The sequence below is a fragment of the Rhinoraja longicauda genome, chromosome 24 (genome assembly GCF_053455715.1).
Source record: "Rhinoraja longicauda isolate Sanriku21f chromosome 24, sRhiLon1.1, whole genome shotgun sequence".
Taxonomy (NCBI): domain Eukaryota; kingdom Metazoa; phylum Chordata; class Chondrichthyes; order Rajiformes; family Arhynchobatidae; genus Rhinoraja; species Rhinoraja longicauda.
This window is the reverse complement of record NC_135976.1, coordinates 123,962-145,098: the sequence shown is the minus strand read 5'-3', so window position 1 is coordinate 145,098 and position 21,137 is coordinate 123,962. Positions and strand designations below refer to the sequence as shown.

Below are 21,137 nucleotides of genomic sequence, written 5' to 3'. Positions count from 1 at the left end.
GCAGGTGTAGCTCCCAGAAGCTCCCGCGACGTCCCTGTCTTCCCACATCCTGCAGGAAACACACCGCACCAACTTTTCCGCCATCACCTTGTGCCTATAACCAGCTCTGGCTTAAAACAATGGTATCCTCCTCACCTCAGCCTCCTTGCCGAAGACTCGCAGCCAAAGACTCGCACTTTTCTCACTGGGCACTTCCCTCACTGGGCTGCACCTGAACAGGGCTGCACCCTTTTGTGAGCCTTGCTTATATCACCAATTTAAATTGCCTGATTGTCCAATTTACCTGACTTCTCACTTAAACTGCCTGTTGAACTGTGATTAGCACTTACTTTACTGCTCAGCCAACGGGCGTCCTTGCTCTGCTCCCGGACTTTTCAAACTGACTACTACTTCCTTTTGGCGCTCTTTTTAAACTGCCTGTTGAACTGTGATTAGCACTTACTTTACTGCTCAGCCAACGGGCGTCCTTGCTCTGCTCCCGGACTTTTCAAACTGACTACTACTTCCTTTTGGCGCTCTTTTTAAACTGCCTGTTGAACTGTGATTAGCACTTACTTTACTGCTCAGCCAACGGGCGTCCTTGCTCTGCTCCCGGACTTTTCAAACTGACTACTACTTCCTTTTGGCGCTCTTTTTAAACTGCCTGTTGAACTGTGATTAGCACTTACTTTACTGCTCAGCCAACGGGCGTCCTTGCTCTGCTCCCGGACTTTTCAAACCAAAGTCAATTCCAGGCACTCAGCACTCTCTGTGTAAAAAAACGTCCCACATATCTGCTTTAAATGATGCCCCTCCAACATAAAGCTATGTCCTCTAGTCTTTGACATTTCCACCCTGAGAGAATGGTTCTGGCTGTCTACCCAATCTATGCCTTTCATGATTTTATATACAAATTTTAGTTTAGAAATGCAGCATGGAAACTGGCCCTTCGGCCCACCGAATCCGTGCCGAACAGCGATCACCCATGCACTAATTATCCTACACACTAGGCACAATTCACAGAAACAATTAAACTACAAATGTGTGCTTCTTTGCAATGTGGACGGAAACTGGAGCACCTGGAGAAAACTCGCATGGTCACAGGGAGAACGTACAAACTCCACACAGATAATATCCATTGTCAGGGTTGAACACGGCTCTCTAGTTCTGTAAGATAGCAACTCTACCGCTGCGCCAATGTGCCACACTCCTATCAGGTCTCCATTCAGGTTCCAATGCTCCAAAGAATACAATCCATAATTTCTCCAACCTTATAGCTAATACCCTCTAATCCACACAGCATTCTGGTAAACCTACCCTGTACCATATCCACTCTCATATATGTCTCCATCACTATACATGGGTCAATTCCACTCAGCACTCTCTGTGTAGAAAAACTTGTCCCCACATTTAAACTATGCCACTAGGACTCCACATCCTTTTTGTAATGGGATGAACATTACTGCACATAATGCTTCAAATGCTGCCTAACTTCCTAGAAAGCTGCAACATGACTTCCTCAATCTTGTACTCAATGCCCCAACTGCCACTGTCATTAATCTCCATCTGCCATTTCTCCACCAATTTCCACAACTGATCTATCTCCCGCTGCATACTTTGACAGCCTTCCTCCCTCTTTGCAACTGAACTGATTTTGATGTACTTAGGAAATTAACTAACCCAACCATTTATATGTAGGTCCAAGTTGTTCACATATATCATGAACAACAATTTAATTGTTGTTAGCAAATTAAAAGATGGAGTTGGAACTGCTTCCGGCTGCACTGCCATGGGAAAAGAGGGAGGAGAGCAGGAGATGAGCACATAGCCTTGAGGTGCCCTGGTGCTGATGGTTATCCAGGAGGAAGTGTATCCTATATCCAAGAGAGTTTCATGAAACAGTATGTGATTAGCCCAACATGTGAAGTGAACATGCTGCAGCTTGAGTTGGGAAATGAGCCTGGCCAGGTGAGTGGTGTTTCAATGGGAGAGTCATTTGGGAATAGTGATCACAACTCCATAAGTTTTAAGATGACTTTGAATAGGAAGAAGGCTGGACCTTGTGGAAAAGTATTAAATCGAAGTAAGACAAACTACAATGTTATTCCGCAGGAGCTCGGTATGGTACACTGAGAGCAATTGTAATTGGGTAAGTCCACTCTGACATGTGGGAATTGTTTAAAGGCCAGTTAATTGATGTTCAGATGCAGCATGTCCCAGTAAGGAGGAGGAATAGGAAAGGCAAAGTTAGGGAACCTTGGATAACCAAAGAAATCGTAAATATAGTCAAAGAGTAAAAGGAGATCCATGCAAGTTTTAATAGATTGGAATCAGACAGGGCCTTTCATGAGTCATAGAGTGATATAGCATGGAAACAGGTCTTTCGGCCCAAATTACCCAACATGTCCCAGCTACACGAGTCCCACCAGCCTGTATTTGATCCATATCCCTCCAAACTTGTCCTATCCATGTACCTGCCTAACAGTTTCTTGAGCGTTGGGATAATCCCAGCGTCAACTACCTCCTCTGGCAGCTTGTTTCGCACAACCACCATACTTTGTGTGAAAAAAACTACCCCTCAGATTCCTATCAAATCTTTTCCCCTTTGCTTCAAACCTATATCCTCTGGTCCTCGAATTGCCTACTCTGGGCAAGAGACTGTGCATCTATCTGATCTATTCCTCTCATGATTATATACACCTCTATAAGATCTCCCCTCATCCTCCTGCACTCCAAAAAATAGTCCCAGCCTACACAACCTCTCCCTGGAGCTCAGACTCTCTAGTCCTGGCAACATCCTCGTAAATCTTCTCTGTACCCTTTCCAGCTTGACAACATCTTTCTAAAAGCTTGCCCAAAACTGAACAGAATACTCTAAATGTGGCCTCACCAATGTCTTATACAACTGCAACATGACCTCCCAACTTCCATACTCTATACTCTGACTGACGAAGACCAAATGCCTATTTGACCACCCTATCTACCTGATACTCCACCTTCAAGGAACTATGCACCTGCACTCCTAAATCCCTCAGCTCTACAACACTCCCCAGGACCCTGCAATTTACTGTATAGGTGCTGTTCATGTTAGACTTCCCAAAATGCAACACCTCACATTTCTCTTTATTAAATTCCATCAAACATTCCTCAGCCCACCTGGCCAATCGATCCAGATCCTGCTGCAATTTTTCACCACTATCTGCAAAACCATCCACTTTTGTATCATCAGCATTCTCTTGGTGACCTCTTGAAAATGTGTGAGACATAGTTTTATATGCAAAGGCTATGTTGATTGTCCTTGATCAATCCGCGCCTGTTCATATGGTAGATCCGGTTCCTAAGAATCTGCTCTAACAACTTTCAGGCACTTATGTCTGGGTTACCGGTCTGTAGTTCTTTGACGTATCCACGCTGACAATTTTAAATAAAGCTACAACTGGGGCAGCACCGTGGCGCAGTAGTAGAGCTGCTGCTTTACAGAGCCATAGACCCGGGTTCGAACCTGACAATGGGTACAGAGTTTGTAGGTTCTCTCCGTGTCCTGCGTGGGTTTTCTCCGGGATCTTTATTTTCCTCCCACACTCCAAAGACGTATAGGTTTGTAGGTTAATTGGCTTGTGATAAATGTAAATTGTCCCTCGTGTGTAGGATAGTGTTATTCTGCGGGAATAGCTGGTTGGCGCAGATTCGGTGGGCTGTTTCTGCGCTGTATCTTTAAACCTAACTAAAACTTGGTCACGTAGGGTCTTCAAACACCCCTCATCCTGTTTCACAGAGAGGAGGGTCCATGCCTCGGCCATCTGTCAGGCAGTGAGTGCCAGACCTCTTCTCCCCCCCCCCTCGTCCCCAACCCCAGGCTGGGATGTCTAAACCAGGAGTCTCCATCCCAGAGTGAGGGTCAGTCAGGATGGAGGAGGATAGAAATGTCTTCATTGGATGGTGGTGGTGCATATTGAGGAAATTTTACAATTCTCTTCCCGGAGGTACTGGGGCTGATAGTTATAGAGCTAAACAGCATGTAAAACACCTCCAGCTCGTCTATGATTAACAAATTGGAATTCTGGGCTAGTCCCATTGGCCTGCATTTGGCCCAAAGTTCATCATAAGGAATAGGAGTAAAATGATGCCATTCAGCCCATCAAGTCTACTCCGCCATTCAATCATGGCTGATCTATCTCTCTCTCCGAACCCCATTCTCCTGCCTTCTCCCCATACCCTGTGACATCTGTACTAATCAAGTATCTATCTATCTCATCCTTAAAAAATATGCACTGACAGCATTCTGTGGCAAAGAATTCCACAGATTCCACAGATTCACCACTCTCTGACAAAAGAAATTTCTCCCCATCTCCTTCCTAAAAGAACATCCTTTAATTCTGAGACTATGACCTCTAGTTCTAGACTCTCACACTAATGGAAACATCCTCTCCACATCCACTCTATCCGATCATTTCACTATTCTGTAAGTTTCAATGAGGTCCCCCCCTCATTAATCGAAACTCCAGCGAGTACAGGCCCAGTGCTGACAAACGCTGATCATAGGTTAACCTACTCGTTCCTGGGATCATTCTTGTAAACCTCCTCTGGACCCTCTCCAGAGCCAGCATATCCTTCCTCAGATATGGTGCCCAAAATTGCTCACAATATTCCAAATGCGGCCTTTCCAGTGCTTCATAGAGCCTTAACATTACATCCCTGTTTTTGTATACAAGTCCTCTTGAAATAAATGCAAGCATTATGTTTGCTTTCATTACTACCGATTCGACTTACAGATTAATTTTTGGGAATCCTGCACCAAGATTCCCAAGTCCCTTTGCACCTCTGATTTCTAGATTGTCATCCCATTTAGAAAACGGTCTGTGCCTTTATTCCTATGACCAAAATGCATGACTCCACACTTTGCGACACTATATTCCATCTGCCACTTCTTTGCCCACTCTCCCAACATGTCCAAGTCCTTCTGCAGAGTCCCTGCTTTCTCTACTCTACCTATTTTCGTATCTTCCGCAAACTTTGCCAAAAACCCTTCAATCCTCTCGTCCAAATCATTAATATACAATGTGAAGAGCAGAGGCCCCAGCACCGACCTTTGCAGAACTCCACTAGTCACTGACAGCCAACCAGAAAAAGCCCCCATGATTGCCACTCTTTGGCTTCTGCCATCTAGCCAACCTGCTATTGATGCGAGTATCTGCCTTTTGATACCGTGGGCTCTCATCTTCCTAAGCAGCCTAATGTGTGGCACCTTATCAAAGGCTTTCTGAAAATCTAAGTAAACAACATCTACTGACTCTCCTTTTTCTGTTCTGTTATTTGTCAAGCAAGACCTCCCCATCACAAAGCCATGCTGACTTTGGCCTATTTTATCGTGAACTAAGTACTCTGTAACCTCATCCTTTATAATGGACTTTAAAACTTACCAACCATCGAAGTCAGACTAATATAGTTCCCGCTATTCTACCTTGTTCCCTTTTTATGCAGCGGGGTAATATTATCATATCATATCATATATATACAGCCGGAAACAGGCCTTTTCGGCCCTCCAAGTCCATGCCGCCCAGTGATCCCCGTACATTAACACTATCCTACACCCACTAGGGACAATTTTTACATTTACCCAGCCAATTAACCTACATACCTGTACGTCTTTGGAGTATGAAAATTGGCAATTTTCCAATCATCTGGGACCACTCCAGACTCTAGTGATTCCTGAAATATCACCATCAATGCCTCCACAATCTCTAAAGCCACCTCTTTCAGAACCCGAGGGTGCGGTCCATCTGGTCCAGGTGACTTATCCACCTTCAGCCCTTTCAGCTTCCCAAGCACATTCTCCCTGGTAGTAGCCACTCCACTAAATTCCACCCCCAGACTCTCTTGAATTTCAAGCACGTTGCTGGTGTTTTCCTATCTGTATATCTTTCAAAATGTCTTTTGAAGGTCATACCTGCTTCTGTAGCTTCTTCTGGCAGCTCATTTCAGATATGGGCTACCCTCTGAGTGAACTGGCTGCCCCTTAGGCCCTTTCTGAATCTCTCCCATCACACCTTAAGCCTGCAACACTGCCCTGCCCTAATTTTAAGAGTCCCCACCCGTGGTAAAAGACTGAGCATTCACTCCATCCATGCTCAAGTATTTTTTATACTTCATTAAGGCCACCCCTTAGCTTCTTATGCACCAAAGAACAAGGTTCCAACCTATGCAGCCATTTCCTCCCCTCAAGCTGGAGATCCAGGGCTCAGTTACTGAAGAGGTTTAGCACAGAGATGGCTGAAATTAGGAAGGTAGAGGGAATAAAGGGATAAGTGGTTAGTATTGGGGAATCGGGGTGAGATAAGAGATCAATCATGGTCAGACTCTTTTTGCCGGCTGTGCCTCAGCTGATAAGGGAAAGCATTCCCAGTGCCCCTTTATTTAGCTGCCCAACTGGATCAGGCAGTGAGCCAATCACTGGTCTTCAGTGGCCTCAGCTCCATCCCAGATTTTCCAGCCCGAAATCTTTGGACCCACCACTCACTGATTTCACCCCAAACCTAGGCAGGTCAGGTAGCCTCTGTAAGGCGAGAAGTAGAGCTAACAGTGCATGTTAGTGACCAGACATTGGCACAGGGATGGAGAAGGCCAGCAGTATCCATGTACCACATCTGCTGTTACTGCATCTGATCGATTGATAAAGAAGGGCTATTGGAAAGAGAGGTCAAACAAGGTGCAGGAAGAGTGAAAAGCCAGACAAAACTGTGCTACAAATCTGTCACCAGGATTAAGGCTGGAAACACTCAGGCAGCCATCCGAAAGGCTCAGTGACATTAGGTTTATGTATATTGTTGTCACATGGTGCCAGGTCTTGAGGGCCTGAGCTATAGAGAGAGATTGGGCAGGTAGGGACTGTATTCCTTGGAATGTAGGAGGATAGGTGATGTTAGAGAGGTGAATAAGATCACGAGGGAAATAGATAGGGTAGATGCAGTTTTTTATCCATAGAAACATAGAAAATAGGTGCAGGAGGAGGCCATTCGGTCCTTCGAGACAGCACCGCCATTTATTGTGATCATGGCTGATCATCCACAATCAGTAACCCGTGCCTGCCTTCTCCCCTTATCCTTGATTCCACTAGCCCCTAGAGCTCTACCTAACTCTCTCTTAAATCCATCCAGTAATTTGGCCTCCACTGCCCTCTATGGCAGAGAATTCCACAAATTCACAACTCTCTGGGTGAAAAAGTTCCTTCTCACCTCAGTTTTAAATGGCTTCCCCTTTATTCTAAGACTGTGGCCCCTGGTTCTGGACTACCCCAACATTGGGAACATTTTTCCTGCATCTAGCTTGTCCAGTCCTTTTATAATCTTTTTATAAGATCCCCTGTCTTACTTTTAAACTTCAGTAAATACAAGCCTAGTCTTTTCAATCTTTCCTCATATGACAGTCCCGCCATCCCAGGGATCAATCTCGTGAACCTACGCTGCACTGCCTCGATTACAAGGATGTCTTTCCTCAAATTAGGAGACCAAAACTGTACACAATACTCCAGATGTGGTCTGACCAGAACTGCAGAAGAACCTCTTCACTCCTTTACTGAAATCCTCTTGTTATGAAGGCCAACATGCCATTAGCTTTCTTCACTGCCTGCTGTACCAGCACGCCAACTTTCAGTGACTGTTGTACAAGGACACCCAGGTCTCGCTGCACTTCCCCCGTACCTAACCTGACACCATTGAGATAATAATCTGCCTCCTTGTTTTTGCCGCCAAAGTGGATAACCTCACATTTATCTACATTATACTGCATCTGCCATGCATCTGCCCACCCACTCAACCTGTCCAGGTCATCCTGCAGCCTCCTAACATCCTCTTTGCAGTTCACACTGCCACCCAGCTTTGTGTCATCTGCAAACTTGCTAGTGTTACTTCGAATTCCTTCATCCAAGTCATTAATATATATGGTGAATAGTTTTGGCCTCAACACCGAGCCTTGCAGCACTCCACTCGCCACTGCCTGCCATTCTGAAAAGGACCCATGTACTTTTGTCAACACTCATGTAATTTTGCTCACCAATCTCCCGTGTGGGACCTTATCAAAGACTTTCTGAAAGTCTAGATACACTACATCCACTGGCTCCCCCTCATCCATTTTACTTGTCACATCCTCGAAAAATTCCAGAAGATTAGTCAAGCATGATTTCCTTTTCATAAATCCATGCTGTCTTTTACTGCTATCCAAATGCACCGTCATTACCTCTTTAATAATTGACTCCAGCATCTTCCCCACCGATGTCAGTCTAACTGGTCTGTAATTCCCCGTTTTCTCTCTCACTCCTTTCTTGAAAAGCGGGATAACAGTAGCTATCCTCCAATCCACAGGAACTGATCCTGAATCTGTTGAACATTGGAAAATGATCACCAACGCATCCACTATTTCTAGAGCCACCTCCCTGAGTACCCTTGGATGCAGATCATCAAGCCCTGGGGACTTATTAACCTTCAGTCCCATCAGTCTACCCAATACTATTTCTCGCCTAATGCAAATTTCTTTCAGTTCCTCTATCCCCCTAGATCCTCAGTCCTCTAGTACATCTGGGAGATTGTTTGTGGCTTCCTTAGTGAAGACAGATCCAAAGTACCTGTTCATCTCTTCTGCCATTTCCTTGTTACCCATAATAATTTCATCCAGAATAGGGGAATCAAGAAGCAGACGACATAGGTTTAATGTATAGTAAAGAACAGCAGATTTTGGTTTTAATCGAAGGTAGATACAAAATACTGGAGTAACTTAACGGGTCAGGCAACATCTCTGGAGTGATGTTTTGGGTCGAAACCCTTCTTCAGACGGATATGTTTAATGTAAATCATTGTCATAGAGTGATACAGCACAGAAACAGGTATTTTGCTCCAACTTGCACATGACCAAGATGTCCCATCCAGACTAGTCCCACGTGCTCACGTTTGGCCCATATCCTTCTAAACCTTTCTTATCCATGTACCTGTCCACTCTGGCACAGCTCTGCCATTCTGTATGTGCTTGTTCACATGCCAAGCTCCTATGACATGTTGCCTGAAGCACATGAAAGAGTGGGCCTTGCAATGAATATTTACAAACCAACGATCATATTTCCTCCATTGGCATACAGTGGAGAAAACCTGCCAATGGCGACCAACATGCCCCATCTAAACTAGTCCCACCTGTCTGTGTTTGGCCCATATCCTTCTAAACCTGTCCTTTCCATGTAACTGTCCAAATGTTTTTCAAACATTGTGATTGTACCTGCCTCAACTACCTCCTCCGGCCATTCATTCCATATACTTACCATATACTTTGTGTAAACAAAGTTGCCGTCAGGTTCCGATTATTCCTATTGCTCTTCTCCCCCCCCCCCCCCCCCCCCCCCCTTCAACATATCCTCTGGTTTTTGACTCCCCTGCTCTGGGTACTAAACTGTGTATTTACCCAATCTATGATCTTATACGTAGAAACATAGAAATAGGAGTAGGCCATTCGGTCCTTCGAGCCAGCAATTCAATATGATCATGGCTGATCATCTAAAATCAGTATTCCGTTCCTGCTTTTTCACCATATCGCCAGATTCCTTTAGCCCTAAGAGCTAAATCTAACTCTCTCTTGAAAACATCCAGTGAATTGGCCTCCACTGCCTTCCGTGGCAGAGAATTTCATAGATTCACAACTCTGTGGGTGAAAAGGTTTTTCCTCATCTCAGTCCTAAATTGCCTACGCTTTATTCTTAAACTATGTCCCCTGGTTCTGGGCTTCCCCAACATTCAACATTTTTTCTGCATCTACCCTGTCCAATCTTTTAAGAATTTTATATGTTTCTATAAGATCCCCTCTCATCCTTCTAAATTCCAGTGAATACAAACCTAGTGACCCATTCTTTCATCACATATCAGTACTGTCATTATGAGAATTAACCTAGTGAACCTATGCTGCACTCCCTCAATAGCAATAATGTCCTTCCTCAAATTAGGAGACCAAAATTGCACACAATACTCCAGGTGCGGTCTCATCAGGGCACTGTACAACTGCAGTAGTGCTCCTAAACTCAAATTATCTCGCAATGAAGGCCAGCATGCCATTAGCTTTCTTCACTGCCCACTGTACCTGCATGCTTATTTTCAGTGACTGATGTACAAACACACCCAGGTCTCGTTGCACCTCCACCATTCATCTGCCTTCCTGTTCTTGCCACCAAAGTGGATAACCTCACATTTAGAAACATAGAATATAGAAAATAGGTGCAGGAGGAGGCCATTAGGCCCTTCAAGCCAGCACCGCCATTCATTGTGATCATGGCTGATCATCTATCATCAGTAACCTGTGCCAGCCTTCTCCCCATATCCCTTGATTCCACTAGCCCCTGGAGCTCTATCTAACTCTCTTTTAAATTCATCCAGTGAATTGGCCTCCACTGCCTTCTGTGGCAGAGAATTCCACAAATTCACAACTCTCTGGGTCAACATTATTTATCCACATTATACTGCATCTGCCATGTATCTGCCCACTCACCCAACCTATCTAAGTCACCCTGCAGCCTCATTGCATCCTCATCACAGCTCACACTGCTATCCAGTAAACCGCAAATTTGGAGATGTCATATTTAATTCCGTCGTCTAAATCGTTAATATATATTGTAAATAACTGGGGTCCCAGCAACAAGCCTTGCAGTACCCCAGTAGTCACTGCCTGCCAATCTGAAAAGGACAAATCCATGAGAGGAATGGATCGGGTAGATGCACAGAGTATTTTGCCCAGAGCAGGGGAATCGAGGGCCAGAGGACAAAGATTCAAGGTGAAGGGGAAAAGATTTAATAGGAATCCGAGGGGTAACTTTTTCACACAAGGGTTGGTGGGTGTATGGAACAAGCTGCCAGAGGAAGTAATTGAGGCCTTGGTTATCCCATCATTTAAGAACCAGTTGGACAGGTACATGGATAGGATAGGTTTGGATGGATATGGACTAAGCACAGGCAAGTGGGACTAGTGTAGCTGGGACATTGATGGCCGGTGTGGGTAAGTTGGGCCAAAGGGCCTGTTTCCTCACTCTATGACTCGATGACTCTATGACCCATTAATTCCTACTCTTTGCTTCCTGTCTGCCAACCAGTTCTCTATGCATGTCAATACCCTACCCCCAATATCATGTGCTCTAATTATGCACACTAACGTCTTGTGTGGGACCTTGTCAAAGGCTTTTTGAAAGTCCAGATACACCATATCCACTGGCTCTCCCTTATCCATTCTACTTGTTAAATCCCAAAATAATTCCACAAAATTAGTCAAGCATGATTTCTCCTTCATAAATCCATGCTGACATTGACCGATGCCGTCACTGCTTTCCAAATGTGCTGCCATAACATCTTTAATAATCGACTCAAGCATCTTCCCCACTACCGATGTAGGGCTAACTGGTCTACAATTCCCGTTTTCTCTCTCCCTCCTTTCTTAAAAAGTGGAATTACATTGGCTACCCTCCAGTCCACAGGAACTGATCCAGAGTTGAGAGGACATTGGAAAATGATCACCAATGCATCCACGATTTCTCGGGCCACCTCCTTGAGTATTCTGGGATGCAGGCCATTAGGCCCTGAGGATTTTTCTGCCTTCAGTCCCAAGAGTTTACCTAACACCATTTCCTGACTAATGTGGATTCCCTTCAGTTCCTCCCTCCCACTAGATCCTCGGTCCCCTTGTATTTCTTTAGTGAAGACAGAACCAAAGTTCTTATTTAACTGTTCCACCGTTTCCTTGTTTCCCATTATAAATTAATCTGTCTCTGACTGTAAGGATCTACATTAGTCTTAATTAATCTTTTCCTTTTTACATATCTAAAGATCCTTTTTACATATTTAAAGAAGCTTTTAGACTTTGTTTCTATATTCCCCGCAAACTTTCTTTCGCTCTTTTCTCTCCCTCTTAATTAACCCCTTTGTCCTCCTCTGTTTGAGTTCTATATTTCTCCCAGTTGTCCGGTTTGCTGCATCCTCTGGCCAATCTATGTGCCTCTTCCTTCGATTTAACATTATCCTTGATTTCCCTTGTCAGCCACAGTTGAGCCGCCTACCCCATTTTATTTTTTCGCCAGACAGGATGAACAATTTTAGGAGTTCACCCATGTGGTCTTTAAATCTTTGCCATTGCATCTCCACCGTCAACCCTTTAAGTATAATTTGCTAGTCTATCCTAGCCAATTCCCAACTCATACCTTCAAAGTCTCCTTTCTTTAAGTTCAGGACCCTAGTCCCTGAATTAACCGTGTCACTCTCCATCCTAATGTTATGGTCACTGTTGCCCAAGGGGCTTTGCATAACAAGATCGCTTACTAATCCTTCCTCAGTCTAGGATGGCCTGCCCTCTAGTCAGTTCTTCTACATATTGGTTTAAAAAACATCCTGTATACATTCAAGGAAATCCTCCTCCTCAGAGCTGCAACCAATTTAGTTGGCCCAATCTTTATGTAGATTAAAGTCACCCATAATAACCTCTGTACCTTTGCTACAAGCATCCTTAATTTCCTGCTTGCTTCTATCCCCAACCTCCCTATTGCGGTTTGGAGGTCTGTATACAAATCCAACAAACATTTTCTGACCTTGGCTATTTTGCAGACATAAGATATAAGATCACCACTCATCCTCCTGCCCTCCAATGAATAAAGTTCTCGCCAGATCATTCTCCTAATAGCTAATGGAAAGATTTATTAGGAATCTGAAGAGCAACTTTTTCACACAGATGATGGTGGGTATTTGGAATGAGCTGCTGGAGGAGGTAGTTGAGGCAGTAACTGCAACAGCATTTAAAAGACATTTGGACAAGTAAATGGGAGGAAAGGTTCAGAAGAATATGGGCCAAAAGCAGGCAGATGAGACTAGTGTAGATGCGCCACATTGGTTGGCATGGGCAAGCTGGGTGGAAGAGCCTGTTTCCGTGCTGTATGACTCTATAACTATGTACTGAGTGAGGTACAGTGAAAAGGTTTGTTTTGCATCATATCCAATCAAATCAGATAATACTGGAGACAACACTGGGCGACAGGTGGTGGAATCATAGTGGAAAAAGGATGAGGAGTGGACCTTGATAAGGGAGGGATGATGGGCGATGGGATGGGTAGGCGACTCATAATGAGGAGCATGTAGGTGATGGACACATGCAACCAGGTGGGGAGAGAGGTAAGAAACTGGGTCATAGGGGATTGGGGGGAGGTGATAAAGAGAAGGCTGGGTGTGAGAACTTGGACAGATCAGAAGGGAAGAGAAAGAAAATGCGGCACGGTGGTGCAGCAGTAGAGTTGCTGCCTTACAGCAAATGCAGCGCCGGGGATTCAGGTTCGATCCTGATTATGGGTGCTGTACTGTATGGAGTTTGCATGTTCTCCCCGTGACCTGCGTGGGTTTTCTCCGAGATCTTCGGTTTCTTCCCACACTTCAAAGACATACAGGTTTGTAGGTTAATTGGCTGGGCAAATGTAAAAATTGTCCCTAGTGGGCGTAGGGGATTATGTGCGGGGATCGCTGGGCGATGTGGACCCGGTGGGCCGAAGGGCCTGTTTGTGCGCTGTATCTCTAAATCTAAAAAAAATCTAAAATCTAGAACAGAGGGGTGAAGGTTAACTGAATTCAATGTTTCCACCATCAGGTTATAGACTCCCCAGGCAGAATATTAGATGCTGTTCCTCTAGTTTGGGTGTGGCCTCATTCTGAGGATGAATGTTGAGGAGGTCAAGGCCAGACAGGTTGGTGTGGGAATTAGAATGCCTTGCAACTGGGAACTCTAGGTGACCACGGTAGACGGAGCACAGATGTTCAGCAAAGTGATTGCTTAGTCTGCACTTGGTCTTGCTGATGTAGAGAAGACCACATTTGAGTGTACCAAATGAAGTAGACGAGGTTGGAGGCAGTGCAGGGGAATCTCTGCCTCGCCTGCAGGTCCATAAATGAAGGTGAGGTCGGAGGTGTATGGATAGCTGTTGCACCTCCTATGTTCACAGAGGAAAGTGCCAGGGGAGGGGTACGGATGGATATGAAGGGATGAACAGACCAGGGACAGAGAGCGAGTGGTACCCACAGAAGACTTGAAAGGGGTACTGGAAGATTGGTTGGCGGGATCACAATTCAGTGGGCGGAACCTAATTTAGAGATACAGCCCGGAAACAGGCCCTTTCGGCCCACCGGGTCCGTGCCGACCAGCGATCCCTGCACATCAACACTGTCCTATACCCACTAGGGACAATTTTTACATTTACCAAACCAATTAACCTACATACCTGTGTGGGAGGAAACCAAAGATCTCGGAGAAAACCCACGCAGGTCACAGGGAGAGTGTACAAACTCCGTACAGACTGCCCGTGTAATCGGGATCAAAACCGGGTCTCCGGCGCTGCATTCGCTGTAAGGCCGCAACTCTACTGTACTTTGGCGCTATCGTGCCGCCCTAATGACAGAGATTAATGTGTCAGAAGCAGAGGTAAGTGGGGTAAAAAGTAAAAACTGAGAGAACTCTATCCTTATTTTGTGCATCCATCAACCCAGTTGAAGGGAAACCATATTTCCAAAAATAAGTGATGATATTTCAGATGTCGAAGGGGAAAGGCTCCTTTTGAGAATAAAGGCAGAGACCCCAAGAGAAAGGCATGACAAAATACCTTATGGAATACAGTGTGGAAGGCAGCAATCAGAATCAGTGGAGACAGAGAGATCCAGAAAGGAGAGAGAGTTGTCAGAAATGGTCCGTGAATCTGAGGGCATGAGCAAATGTGATAAAACTGACGAGTTCCAAATGAGTGCGAGTGCTGATTAGTTGGAGGAGAACTGACCTTCCTGGAGTGCAAGGGGGTGGGGGGGGGGGGAGAATATCCCAGGCTTAGATATACACCATACACACCAACTCACATAAAAAGCATTAGACATACAGACCAGCACAAGCGCTCGCACACAGACACCAGCACACACGCACAGGCACACCAGCAGTACACAATGAGACATACACACACAGAAAAATGCACACAGAGACATATCTGCACAAACACATGTGCACACGAACAAAAAACAAAGAACCACACACACACACACAAAACACCCTCATCCTACAACCACTTTTTCTTCTCTCCCTAGGCATTCAAGGAGGACATCGATCTGAAGTCAGATTTGCGCCCCGACATCATCGATACACGAGAGGAGAGTGAACTCAAGGTACAGGAATATCTCATGCCTATGCCCACTCGCTCCTCGGGACAATAAGACCCACTGCCTGACACCTGCAGTCTGACCCTTGAGCAGACACAAGGAACTGCTGAATCTTGCTCAGAACACAGAGTGCTGGAGTAACTCAGTGGGTCAGGCAACATCTCTGGAAGACATGCAAAGACAATGTTTCGGGTTCGGACCCTACTTCAGACTATTGTCATAAGGGAAGAAGGCTGGAAAGGAGATGGAGGCAGGGTTAAGCCAGATGAGTGGGGAGGATTTAATTGGCAGATAATTGGGCAAATATACGAAAAGAATAGATAGGAGAGAAATGGGAATGAAATAGCAGTGAAATAGGAGACAAAAGGATGCCAGATAAGGAGAAGAGGGCAAAAAGGCAAAATGTGAAGCCAGAGGGAGGGATATTGGTGGGAAAAGATGGAGTGGTGAAGGGGGGTGGGAGATTGTGGGAAAAATGATTACCAATGGGTGGGTGGGGGGCAAAGGGAAGAGAGATGGGAAATTACCATGGGTATTACCTAAGTTCAAGGATTCAACGTTCATACTGTTGCCACTCAAGAGAATATGAGGTGCTGCTGCACAAGTTTGCTTGTGGCCTCATTCTGGCAATGGAGGAGGCTCAGGCCAGAAAGGTTGCTCTGTGAAAGGGATGGGGAGTTAAAATAGTTGGCAACTGAGGGATCCAGCAGACCAAATGCATGCTGGGTCTATTCTTGGTCCCACTGATGCAATAGAAACATAGAAAATAGGTGCAGGAGGACATTCGGCCCTTCGAGCCAGCACCACCATTCATTGTGATCATGGCTGATAATCCACAATCAGTAACCTGTGCCCAACGTCTCCCCATATCCCTTGATTCCACTAGCCCCCAGAGCTCTATCTAACTTTCTCTTAAATTCATCCAGTGATTTGGCCTCCACTGCCCTCTGTGGCAGAGAATTTCACAAATTCACAACTCTCTGGGTGAAAAAGTTCCTTCTCACCTCAGTTTTAAATGGCTTCCCCTTTATTCTAAGACTGTGGCCCCTGGTTCTGGACTACCCAACATTGGGAACATATGTGAGGTAAGATGAGATGCATGTAAACCTCAATCTCACCTGGAAAGGCTATTAGAGTCCCTGGATGGAGGTGATGGACAAGAGAATGATGTGATTGCCAGGAGAACGTACCTAGGAAGGGGGTGGTTGGGTATGAATGGATCTGTCAACCAAGGAGTGTCCTCTATGGCAAGAAGAAAGGGATTTAGTTTAGTTTAGAGATACAGCATCAGTCCACCAAGTGTATGCCGACTATTGATCACCTGTTCACACACTAATTCTGTGTAATCCTCATCTACTCAGTACACACCAGGGGCAATTTGCAGAGGTCAATTGACCTACAAATGCACATGACCTTGAGATCTGGGAGAAAACCGGAGCACCCAAAGGAAACCCACACGATCACAGGGACAAGGTGCAAACTCCACACAGACACGTGAGGTCAGGATCAAACCCTGGTCACTGGCACTGTGAGGCTAGCTGTGCCACTCTGGTGGGAGGGGACAGATAGACGTAACTAGTGGTGGGATCACAATGCTGCTGATGGACGTCTTAGAGAATGATGTGTTGGAGATGACGCCTGATTGGGTGAAAGGTAATGATCAGGGACCCTCTATCCACCTGGAGGGAGGCAGAGCGAGATTGGAACTGCAGGACAAAGGGACAGGGGAGGGCTCCTCATTCTCTGACATTTCCGCCACTTTTAACAAGGTCTCTGGTTCTGACCTGTTTCCACCTTCCGTAGAGATTTCTTCCTCCATTACTCCTTTGTTCACTCATTCAAAGGTCAGTTTGTTGTCACATGTACCAATTAAGGTTCAGTGAAACTCCAATTACCATACAGCCATACTAAAAAAAAGCAACAAGACACATAACTACATAAAAGTTAACAAAATCATCCAGCATAGCGGATTCCCCACATTCCTCACTGTGATGGAAGGCAAAAAGGTCCAATCTCCTTCCCCTTTATTCTCCCGCCGTCGGAGCAGTCTGCAGCCCAACGCTCCCGCAGCCGGTGATCGAAGACCCCACCCCCCACACACACTACCTTCCCAGCTACTTTCCCCTGAGAATGCACCTGTAATACTTGTCCCTATAGCTCCACTCTCACCTCCATCCAGGTAAGACAGAGTTAAATGCACCTCCGGTAGCCTAATGTACTGCATTCAGCGCTCCCGATACGTCACATTTACATCGGGGCATCAAGCACAGTCCATTTCACGAAACATTGTACTCAATCTGTCAAGGCTTGTTGGATCTCACAGTTGCTAACAGTTTTAATTCGCCTTCCATACCGACCTTTCTGTCCTGGGCCTCTATTGTCAGAGTGAGGCCACCTGCAAACTAGGGGAACAGTACCTCATATTTCCCTTGGGTAATTTACCACCTAATGGGAAAAACTGAATTCTCCCACTTCAGACCCCCCCCCCCCCTCCCATCCTTCCCCCGCCCCTCTTTCGCGTGTTACATCCAACGCACCCCTCCCCCACCCCCCTTCACGGTGCTCACTATCTCTCCCATTATGCCGCCCTCTTCCACCTATATCCGCCCCCCTCCCCGCTTTGGCTTTACATCTCACCTGTGTTTATCTGGCACCCTCAGCTTCTTTTCATCTCAACCTGCTAACTAAGCCCCCCACCCCAGTATTCCACATATCACTTGCTAGATTTTGCTCTGCTCCCAACTCGTCTATCTCTGTCCTCCAGAGATGCTGCCTGACGCGCTACGTTTCGGTTCGGATCCTTGAATGGTTGTTTTGTTGGAGGGGGCGGTGGGTTTCTGGGGGTGTCCGTGGGTGGGAAGTGGGAGGGTGTGGTTGAGTCGGATGGTGCGAAGGGTCGGTTTATTAAGGTTTGAGGGAAGGCTCGGAGGGCCGGTCGCGTAGTGTATTGCGGCCGGTGTAGACTGACCGGTCTCCTCCTCGCCCGCAGGACCCGACCAATGGTTACTACAACGTGCGGGGACAGGAGGAGCGGCCGGCGTCACGGACCCTGCTGTACACTGACTACAGACCAGCGGCAGGGACGCGCTTCGACCCACGTCCCCCCTCCCGCCTTTCACACGCCAGCGGTTACGCCCAGGCTCCAGGCGCGTCCTCGCTCGGGGGCTCGGCATTCGGAAGGCTACCCGACTTCCCCGGCGAGGGCGGCGCCGACGCAGTCAGCCAACTATCGTACGAGCCCTTCGCCTACCCACATTACGGCCTGGCCGTCTATGGCCGACCCTACGACCCCTTCGACACCGCTCATAAGTTCGGCGGCGCCACCCGCTTCTCCTACTCATCCTCGCAGTCAGAGCACGGCAGGCCCTTCCAGCAACGCATGCAGACTCACGTCTGATGGGCCGCCTCACCAATCCACCCGTCGACCCACAACCCAGCCCACAGATCGTGTGATGGACCAACCCCTCCACGTTAACATAACCCAAACCTCACCCACCCTCTCCAGGTTTGCACTCCACCCACCACAGACTCATGTCTGAGCGTCCCACATCCCAACACCCCAATACACCCACACTTGGGCAACCCCCCACCCCATCCACCACTAACATAGGCACACATCCATGCACCTCATTCGTCCCGATACAACCACTTACCCCGGCACCCACTCCCACCACCAACCCCCCCGACGCACTCCTCCCATCCCCAATGCAGACCCTTGTCCAAGCGTGCCCCACCCCCACTTGTATCCGGAACTACCTACAATCCCCACACCCGTGTCGCCCACACCCCGGGCTGGAGTGAAGACCCCTCGGGGGAGGCCGACGTACAAGGGGGAGGGGAGTGGACATGACCGGACCGACCCTAGTCACCCCGCAGGTGCCTTTCGAATCGTGACCAATCAGTGTTGAAGTGGGCACAGAGCCGACACCACTCGACAGTCTGAAGACGGAGGGTCCGGGAATCACGTTGATGTAAGGCACTGCTCACCGTTTCTCCACCTTTTTCGCTCTGATCCCCTCCGTCCCCCTTCCTCCCCCTATAACATTCCTACCACCCTCCATTCCCCAACCCTTCCCCAAATCCCATCCTCCACCTCTTCCCTTCCCCTCCCTCCCCTACCTTTCCCCATCCTTGCCCCCTCCCCTGCCTCTCCCCATCCCCCCCACACTTCTTCCCCGACCCACCTCTCTCCCCCCTCCACCCACCTCTCCCATTCAGTCAGATGCTTTCCTTTCTCCAACCAAGTTTCCGCCGGTGAACCAAAGGCCCGTCCTTCCTGGACTCCTGGACCAGTGACCTCGGTGGGATAGCAACCCTTCGCTTTCTGACTGTCAATGAGTGTGCGCTGCTTCAGCAATCCACCGCGAGAGCGTGTATATATTTATACTTCCTCTGGTCAAGTCTATTTTATATAAACCGTGTGTGTGAGTGTGTATGGACACAGTCGAGAGGATGTGAATGTATATATATTATATATAAGCAGGGGACAAGCCCCTCTATATCAAAACAGAGCTTCCAATTGTATCACAAAAGAAAGACAACGACCCTTTGGCGCCGTGAGGAACATTCCAGATGGCGGTGAGAGATCAGGAACATGACCAATCCACCGAACATTGACCATTCGCCTGAATAACCTCGCAGTCCCATCATCCAGTGCACCTCCCTCTGTACTGTGTGATAAGGAGATGTAGAGGTGCTTCACTCTATCTAAAAGATTTCTGCATCCGAGGGCTCCTAGGAGTGTGTGAACGAGACAGGGCAAAGGGAGCTTCACTTTGCAATGCATCCTGCCCCTACATTCAGCACTACAATCCCAGACCCTATTCCCACGAGTCCGGTGGATACTCCCCCTCGCCCGCTACCCTTCACATGTGGCAGGGCAGGCGATAATAACCGCCATGTTTGGGCTGTTGCCATTGAGTGAAGAACAACCACAGTTGTAATTTTTGAGGTTGATTTAAAACTATTAAAATGAAATATTAAAGGTTTCGAATTTAGTCAGCAGGCAATTTTCTGCATGTGCCACACTCACCCCCCCCCCAAGTCCCCCACAACCACTCCCCATACACCCCCACAATCACACCATACACCCCATTACACCATACACCCCCACAATAACACCATTCACCCCATTACACCATACACCCCCACAATAACCCCATACACCCCATTACACCATACACCCCCACAACAACCCCATACACCCCACAATAACCCCATACACCCCATTACACCATACACCCCACAATTACACCATACACCCCATTACACCATACACCCCCACAATAACACCATACATCCCATTACACCATACACCCCCACAATAACACCATACACCCCATTACACCATACACCCCCACAATAACACCATACATCCCATTACACCATACACCCCCACAATAACCCCATTACACCCTACACCCCCACAATAACACCATACACCCCATTACACCATACACCCCCACAATAAGCCCATACACCCCCACAATAACACCATACACCCCATTACACCATACACCCCCACAATAACACCGTACACCCCATTACACCATACTCCCCCACAATAACACCATACACCCCATTACACCATACACCCCACAATAACCCCATACACCCCATTACACCATACACCCCCACAATAACACCATACACCCCATTACACTATACACCCCCACAATAACACCATACACCCCATTACACCATACACCCCCACAATAACCCCATTACACCATACACCCCCACAATAACACCATACACCTTACAATCACTCCCCATACACCCCCACAATCACTCATACATCCCCACAATAACCCCATGCATCGCTACAATAACACCATATGACGCAAAGGTAATGCTCCGGTGGTTATGGGAGATTTCAACATGCAGGTAGACTGAGAAAATCTTGGAAACAAGAAACATAGAAAATAGGCCCTTCGAACCATTGTTCGAAGCCAGCACCACCATTCATTGTGA

The 21,137-nt window shown here is 47.0% G+C and overlaps 1 protein-coding gene across 1 annotated transcript in view; it reads left to right on the top strand.

Moving 5' to 3' along the window:
- The window catches only part of LOC144605527 (kin of IRRE-like protein 1), a 133,698-nt gene extending 113,557 nt beyond the window's left edge, over window positions 1–20,141 (top strand). Inside the window, exons 14-15 of the mRNA XM_078420903.1 lie at window positions 15,093–15,170; window positions 18,154–20,141. Coding sequence (XP_078277029.1) covers window positions 15,093–15,170; window positions 18,154–18,561 — 486 coding nt within the window. The 3' untranslated portion in view covers window positions 18,562–20,141. The remainder of the gene's footprint in view (window positions 1–15,092; window positions 15,171–18,153) is intronic.
- The last annotated feature ends 996 nt before the right edge of the window (window positions 20,142–21,137 follow it).